Source organism: Tupaia chinensis, unplaced genomic scaffold (assembly GCF_000334495.1).
Source record: "Tupaia chinensis unplaced genomic scaffold, TupChi_1.0 Scaffold145456_1, whole genome shotgun sequence".
Classification (NCBI taxonomy): Eukaryota; Metazoa; Chordata; class Mammalia; order Scandentia; family Tupaiidae; genus Tupaia; species Tupaia belangeri.
Genome location: NW_006205314.1, coordinates 143,062 through 151,432, shown reverse-complemented (window position 1 = coordinate 151,432; position 8,371 = coordinate 143,062). Strand labels below are relative to the sequence as shown.

At 46.2% G+C, this 8,371-nt stretch overlaps 1 protein-coding gene across 1 annotated transcript; it reads right to left on the bottom strand.

Moving 5' to 3' along the window:
- Positions 1 to 4,993: 4,993 nt before the first annotated feature.
- On the bottom strand, positions 4,994 to 8,371 carry CETN2 (centrin 2). Its single transcript, XM_006168031.2, has 5 exons — positions 8,107 to 8,371; positions 6,920 to 7,078; positions 6,469 to 6,597; positions 6,110 to 6,247; positions 4,994 to 5,590 (listed from the first exon to the last, which is right to left on the bottom strand). The coding sequence occupies exons 2-5, from the start codon at positions 7,052 to 7,054 to the stop codon at positions 5,501 to 5,503; spliced, it is 492 nt and encodes a 163-aa protein (XP_006168093.1). The 5' UTR covers positions 7,055 to 7,078; positions 8,107 to 8,371; the 3' UTR covers positions 4,994 to 5,500.

Here is an 8,371-nt window from a genome sequence, read left to right as displayed (position 1 = left end):
TGGAGGAGAAGGGATTGCGGCGTGACCATTCCCCCTGGGGGGTGATTTCTCGCTTTCTATCTGTCTCTCTCTGTCTGTCTGGAGAGCGCACACGCCCTATAGCAAAAACGCCTGCCTCTGCAGGTCCAACCACGCATAAACTGGCCCCACTTCTTTCCCTCCACCACCCCCAACTCCCCACATAGCACCAGTGCAAGAGCTGATCTTGACCGCCTCTCCCACGCCAGTCATCCCTCCTTCTACATCTCTTAGTGCATGCCCCCGCATACTGGTACACTGTGTACTAGCACTCCGACCCCAGCTAGCGCTCCCTCTCCATCGTCCTGACCCTCTTCTAGCACCCTGGTCCAGCCACCCCCTCGCTGGCTGACTCACACTTCCTCAGTCTCCATGCCCTCCGCTGAGCAACTGCAGACCAATCTCAGAATAGCTGCCAGGCATCAATATGATGAGCACCTTAAGCTTCATTTTATTCTTAGGAAAAACATGTTGCCTGCCACTCTCTCTCCTCCCTCAAGAGATTCCTGAGAGATGTTTTTTCATCTATGGAATATTTCATTAAGCAGGAGATAGGCATGTTTCCAGGTAATTTGCTCCACTCACTGCACAATGTATACGTATTTCAAACGTCATGTTGTACATAATAAATATGCAATTTCATCTCACAATGGAAAAGGAACTTAGTTTTTAAAAAAGAATGTTTGCAGGTCTATAGTTAACAGTTAAGGGGCCAGCAGTTAGCGTAGTGGCTATGTCGCTGGACTCCCACGTAGTCGACCGCGGTTTGAGTCCGGGACCTGGTGGCTTAAATTCACGCCGGGCGCGTATGCGTGCGTGCCCAAGATCCTGAGAGGAGAATGGAGGAGAAGGGATTGTGGCGTGGCCATCCCCCCTGGGAGGTGATTTCTCGCTTTCTGTCTCTCTGTCTCTGTCTGTCTGGTGAGCACACGCGCCCTATAGCAAAAACCTCTCCAAAAAAAAAATTAAATAAATAAAGTTAACAGTTAAATGAGAGGCAGAGCCCAGCCACTTCACACCTTCCCAGTACTGCGTGTCTTTTCTCAGATCATGCATCTCTTACTAGAAAGCTACAGTACGACGATGGTGAAGCCTCCTAGGAAATGCTGTCACCTGACATTGGGGCAGTAATCAGAGAGGGAAGTGTGGTATGTGCACACGGTAGAATGCTATTCAGCCATGAAAGGGTGAAATCCCGGCACTTGTGGTGATGTGGGTGAGCCTGGAGGGAACTATGATAAGTAAGATAAGCCAGGCACAGAGACACAAATAGCACATGCTCTCATTTATTTGTGGAAACCAAAACTAAAATAAATTACCCAATTCATTTCAGAAAGATGTGTCTTTATTAACATGTAATAATTGTACATAATTGTGGGGCACAATATGATTTTACAGCACAAGGCTACAATGTGTAATGAATCATTCAGGAGGATTAGCATACCCATAATCTCAACCACTTGTTCTTACTTCTGAAGCTAAAAACTTCTACTGCAAAGGTGAAGGGATTCAGCTCCGTCGCTTTCCCTCTCTCTCTCACTCTCTCTTCTCTCTCCAACGAGTGCACATGCCCAATAGCAAAATGAAAGGAAAAAAAGTTCATTGAAAACTGAAACTAATCGCACATTTCCTTGCAAACTTCTTGAAAACCTCTCCTATTGGAACATGCACTCACCAAAAGTAGGGGACAAAAGGGCAAAAAGACATCCAACCCAAAGTGCTTGCCAGGATCTCAAATGTTAGCTGTCGTGCTTACTTTTTCACATGCAATCTCTGGAGGAGGGGCTGGTTGGGGGCACAGCCACAAAATTACAATGCCCCGCAAGGCGAACTCACATGGAAAGGTTGCTGATTCCTACCCAGCCCTCCCTGAGTGCCCAGGTCACATGCCCACGATCCAGGTCTGATTGCACTAGGGGTGGGTGGTGGCATCAAGACCCTGATTGCGGGGTGCACCCTCTAGTAATATCTCAGGAAGCATTCCATGGATAGAATGCATCTGTCACAAAGAAACCATGCAGCCTGAGCCACAGCCTTTGTCAGCCAGAAGAGGGTCCTGGTGACACACAGTGTAAGACCTCTTCGCCATACCAAATAAAGGCTGTTACTCTGAGCTCCACACTCTGTTCCGTGAGGCTCAGCTCAATTGTACAAGGGTATCTCTGGGTCTGAAACTAGCTAAGCCCTCAGTTTCCCTTCTATTGAGGAAAAATGGCAATTGCCCAAAGTAAAAATTCGGAACAGAACTAAATATGTAAGCTGCTTGGGATGAGAGGTCAACTTACATTTTAATGGCACTACGCAAGACTTGGGACTCTATCCCATCCCATATCCAGAGTGCTTTCCAGGGTGTGAACCCCACAAGATGGAGGTTTGTTACCTAAGGGCCCACCAATGGAGAAAGTCAAGGAGGCGATCGTGCCCTGTTGAGCTGACGATTGAACTGATCACATATTTGAGACTACCTTCCTCCCCCTGCCCCTTAATTTTGCCCTTAAAAACGTGTGCTTGTAGGGCCAGCAGGCAGCATGGTGGTTAAGGCACTGGACTCCCAAATGGCTGATCATGGTTTGAGTCCCAGATATCTCTCCCCCCACCTCCAGTGAGTGCATCGCCCAATAGCATATAGTAATGATAATAATAATAAATAAGATACTTTAAACATGTATGCTTGGAACTGGGCTCTTTCAGCATCACTGCCAGCTCTCCTTGCTTGGCACATGGCAATAAAGCTGTACTTTGCTTCATCATAAAAGATAAATACCTTTCACTTCATAGGAGAAAAGAGTAGAATGGTGGTTACAAGAGGCCAGGAAGGGTAGGGGCTAAGAGAGAGAAGGAGATATATGAGTTGAGAACACAAAACCAGTTAGCTCTAGGTTTGGATAGCATAGTTGGGTGACTAGAGGTAAAACAATATATTCTACATTTCAAAATAGCCAGAAGAATTTTGAATGCTCTCAAAGTAAATGTCAAGATGTCTGAAGTGACGGGTATACGAATTACCCTGATACTGAGCATTACACAGGGTATTCATGCATCAAAAAATCACACTGAGGGGCCGGCAGGTGGTGTGGCGGTTAGCCATATGGCCAACTGTGCTTCAAGTCCCGAACCTGGCTGCTTGCTTTCTCACTTTCCCTCTCCCTCTCTCTCACTCTGTCCCTCTCTGGTCAAATTAAAAATAAATAAATAAAATTAAATAATTCTTTTTAAAAATCACATGGAGGGCCAGTAGGTGGCATGCTGCTTGTGGTGCTCCCATATGGTCAGATGCAGTTCGAGTCCCAGACCTAGTGGTTTGTTTTTTCACCTTTCCTTTCTGTCTCTCTCTGGTCAAATTAAAAAATAAATAATAGTAACAAATAAAATTAACTAGTTCTTTTAAAAAAAATCACACTGTACCCCATAAATATGTACAATTATTGTATCATTAAAAAATCATATAAGAAAAATATACATTGTAAAGGAAATTTTTTAAAAAGGCCAAATTGGGGCCGGCAGGTGGCGTGGTGGTTAGGGGCGCTGGACTCCCACATGGCCGACCATGATTCAAGTCTCAGACCTGGTGGCTTGCTTTCTCACTTTCCCTCTCTCTCACCGTCTCACTCTGTCCCTCTGTGGTCAAATTAAAATAAATAAATAAAGTTGAATAAAATAATTCTTTTTTAAAAAAGGCCAAATAAAGCGTCATAGACTCTGTTATGTAACAACCATAAGAAAGGATTAAGACTGGACTGTCCCAAAACACATCTGTGCGGACACCATCAGCCAGGTCCTTATGTAAGTTTGTGTTTGATCCCCAGTTCAGAGTTGAGCACTTCTCCCATTTGCATAGACGAGCAACTTGAGGCCCCTGGCTAAATAACTTACCCCAGGAGGCCTGGCCAGGAAGTGGGAAAACCACATGAACCCAGGTCTGAGGCTAATCTGGACTCTGCCCCCAGTGTTTCTCAAGGAGCAGTCCCAATGCACAAGACTTGCCTGGGGGACATGGCAAGGTCCATATCCTAAGCCCCCAGGTCCTCCAAGATGCTAGGGTCCAGGAATGTAGCCTAGGGTCAGGCTTCCTTAATATGTTTCCCAGGCTGCCAGTTGGAATATAGGACACCCAGGTAAATTCTTTTTGTTTTTCTTCAAATAATTATTTATTATTATTTTGAATTTCACCAGAGAGAGACAAAGTGAGAGAGGGAAAGGAAAAGTGAGAAAGCAAGCCACCAGGTCCGGGACTCAAACCATGGGCAGCCATGTAGGAGTCCAACACTTTAGCCACCACACCATCTACTGGCCCCCACCCAGGTAAATCTTAATTTCAGAATAAGGACAGATAAACAACCAAGTCCAAATGAGATATACGTATAGTAAGAAAACTCAATTGCTGTTGATCTGAAATTCAAATATACCCAAGTGATCTTTGTATATTAGCTAAAGCAGGCATCCTCTCCGCTGGGGACCAAGATGCCCCCAGCAGTTTGAAACCTGTTTCCTCCCTCTCTAAATGCACATGAACTAGCCTCCAGGCACCACTGATCACTTTCCATTTCCCCTCACCTTTTCCTAGAGACTTGAGTGTCATCTACCATGGCTTTCCTTGCAGACAGTCCTATGCAGACCCAGGAGGCAGCTGGGGGCCCACTTGGGCAGGTGGCCCAATGTTTGTGAGATGCGATAAGCAAAGAAACTCTCTAGAGGATGCTGAGCCTGGCCTACTGTCGGAATGGCTTGGCTCGGTGTCCAAGCATGAATTACCAGGGTCTACACCTTGTCAAAACTATTTTTAAGGCATCATTGAAGCTTAGGCAAAGTGGAAATTCTACTAGCTTTACAAGCCCAAGTCAAGAAACCATTCATGCCAGGAAACTGGCAAGGATTAGTCTGTTTTCTGTCCACAGGCTTATACGGAGCTGTGATCTACCAGGCTGTCTTCAACAGAATGGTGCAGGCTAAAGAATTCATCCTTTGAAAACAAAAGCACAAACTAAGAAACATTTTATTTTTAAGACAAAACCAATAGCATTAACACACACCCAAATGCCAGTGCAAGAGTTCACTGGGGCTCACAAAAGAGAAAAGTGTACTGAGGTGTCAGTGAACAACTGGAACCACTGCTCGTGGTGATAGGGGGCCAACATGTGCTTGTCAAGGAAGGCGTTCTGTGTCTGCACAGAAGTGGAAATGCAGAACAAGAGTGAAGCAAGGCAAGACAGAAGGGCAGGTGGGCAAAGCTTCAAGACCCTTTCCTCCAGTCTAATGCACTCTCGTCTGTTTTTGAAAAGTAAAGCAGTTGGCAGGTCATTTTACAAAAAAAACTGGACTATCAAAGAACACTTGCAAAAATCTAGACTAGATCCGAGGTCGCTACTAAAGTTATACAAGGAGGTCGGTGGGGGGACAGTTGGTGTTCTCCAAGCCAGATTTCACACGACGACAGGCACTAAATCTAGGCAGATATGCTTGCGGCCGGAATGAAGCCGCTCGTCTAATAAAGGCTGGTCTTCTTCATGATGCGCAGGAACTCTTGCTCGTTGACTTCCCCATCGCCATCTCGATCAGCCTCATCGATCATTTCCTGCGTGACAGGGACGACGCAGGTTAGATTCGTTCACAAAGTAAACTGACAGGTGAGTAAGCAATAGGCTTTTACTACTGCTGTTGGGTTGTTGGAAAAGTCATGATGTATTTTTTTCTATGTTTTTCTACGCAAAAATGCATCATGACTTTTCTGACAATGTCCTACATGATTAAACAACTGCAGTCCACCCAGTGCAAATGTGCCATTTTATTTTAGAAATCTCAGTTCCTGAAAAGAATTTGAAAATCAAGTCATGGAAAGGAGCTCCAAGATTATTTTGCCTAGAGGGTGTCCTGAAACCTAAAATAGTAAGTAAAATTGTATATACGTGCATTTTTCTGGAAGCAGAAAATAGCTACGTCAGCCCCTGAAAGGAAAACGAAGTTGTCAGCAGAGGGACAAGGGTAAACCCGCTGTCCTTCAGAAGAGGTGTGCACACCAGGGATGGCGTGGCTCAGGAAAGTCCCAGAGAGCTCAGGGTGCAGTCTTGTCATCCCAGCCGGCTACATTACACACCTGCAGCTCCTCATCAGAAAGGTTCTCGCCCAGCTCCTTGGCCACACGCTTCAGGTTTTTGAATGATATCGTCCCAGTTTCATCGTCATCGAAGAGCTTGAATGCTTTCAGAATTTCTTCTTTGGTATCTTTCTCAGACTTAACAAGCAGAACAGAAAACTTTTTTCAAAACATGCCCCAAGTTCTTGTGTCCTGCAGCCCCACCACTGCCCAGTCAACCTCTCTTTAGCAACACAGTAACTCAAGTCCAGACTTCGGGCAAATGTGAGGAAGTCCCTTGTTACTTTGGACCCAAGCCAGGCAAGTCAGGCTCTCCAACCCAAGGGTGTAAAATAGGCTGATTATGTTAATTAACTTACCATTTTCTGAGTCATCACAGTCAAAAAATCACTAAAGTTCATCTTTCCTGTCCCTTCTTTATCAATTTCGCTGATCATTTTCTTGATCTCTTCTTTCTTGGGTTCAAAGCCCAGGGCTCTCATGGCCACCTACAACAAAAACAGGATGTCAACACATACATGTAAAGCCAGCAGGAGCAAGAATGACAATGTTGACAGTAGTAAGCCAGCATCTGACGCAACACCAGAGAAAGGACCGGAGAACACTACAACATCAATCTACCTGATCCCTGCCATCAGTGTTGTGTAATAGTACTGGAGGTGAGTACAGACAGGGGAACAGAGCCTGGTGCCTCTTCCCCTGTTACTTTCTGCAGGGAGGAGAAGGTAAAGGGGCAGAGCAGCGACAGGGGAACACGAGGGCGAGGCAGAGGGAAGGCAAGGCAGGACCTCAGGAATGTGCAGAGCTTGCCTTCAGTTCCTTAACATCTATGGATCCAGTTCCATCAGCATCGAAGAGGTCGAAAGCTTCCCGGATTTCCTGTCTCTGCTCTGCAGTAAGCTCTGGCTTTGGGCTCATCCTTTTTCGCTGGGAACTTGAGGCCATGTTTGCTTTCTTAAAGTTGGAGGCCTTTAGACAGTGAAAAAAAAATGAACACAATATGATGTTATGATGTTATGTAGTGCATATTTTATGTAAGATAGTTACAGATACTCATTTCTATTCTTTTTTGGGGAAAAATTTTTGTTATAGGGCACATGCGCTAACTAAAGAGACAGAGAGAGACAGAAAGCGAGAAATCACCCCCCAGGGGGACGGCCACACCAAAATTCCTTCTCCTCCATTCTCCTCTTGGGATTTTGGGCAGGCAGACGCATGCACGCACACGGGCACACACGCACACAGTGCGCCTGGTGTGAGTTTCAGGCAACCAGGTCCGGAACTTGAGCCACAGTCAAATACGTGAGAGTCCAATGTCTTAACCACTACACCACCTGCTGGCCCCCCATCCCATTTCTACTTTTTAAAAATAATTACCTTATTTAACTTTATTTATTTATGTATTTTAATTAGACGAGAGAGAGACAGAGTGAGAGAGAGTGAAAGCAAGAAAGCAAGTGCCAGGTCTGGGACTTGAACTACGGTCAGTCATGTGGGAGACCAGCACCCTAAACCACCACACCACCTGCTGCCCCCCCCCCATTTCTAAATTTTCAAACGACTCATACAAACCAATTCCAAATCTTTGCTTAACTCAAGATAGCAGGGAAAAAAATATTTCTATGAATTCTCATTCCTCTCTCTCCTTCACTATTGTTTCTAGAAGCAAGGAGACCCTTGCTCTGCTGGACAGCTCTTAATGGAAATCATTCCAGAAGAGAGGCAGCCAAAGAACTGACCAGAGAAAAGCAGCTCTTCCTGAAAGCAAGGACCCTGGTTCTGGAAACATCCCAACAACGCCCACTCGCGGTGCTCTGCTTCCCAGTGAGTACTCGGACTCTCTGATCACTTCGAGATTTGGTCAGAATTATTACGCTGTTGAGAGGTATAACGTCAGTACCGAGTACTAACAACTCCGGCATCTTCGTGCCTTCTCCAAAAAGCTAAACGCACCTCCCTCACGCTTAAATTGTAAAACACATGTGAACAATCAGCACCTAATAAACCTCCTCCCAGGCCTGTGCGGAAACTTGTCAGAGCGAGACGACCTGGAGGCCAGGGTCCAAGAAGGGCTGGAGCCTGCGGGGAGCCAGTTTCCTCTGCCAAAGGAGGGTCGGAGGGGCCCGAGAAGGCCAGGGGAGGCCGAGGGGCGAGCGCGACAGGCGGCGGGTGTAGCGCAGGCCCAGCAGGGAAGCTGGCGTCTCTACCCTACCCTTCCCGGAAGAGCTCAAAAGCAGGACCGGTGAGCCAAAGCGCAGCCAG

Coding starts and splice junctions, on each gene's coding strand:
- CETN2 (XM_006168031.2), bottom strand. CDS start 7,054: ATGGCCTCAAGTTCCCAGCGAAAAAGGATGAGCCCAAAGCCAGAGCTT. Junction 6,598..6,919: donor TAGATGTTAAGGAACTGAAG/GCAAGCTCTGCA, acceptor TTTTTGTTGTAG/GTGGCCATGAGAGCCCTGGG. Junction 6,248..6,468: donor CTGTGATGACTCAGAAAATG/GTAAGTTAATTA, acceptor CTGCTTGTTAAG/TCTGAGAAAGATACCAAAGA.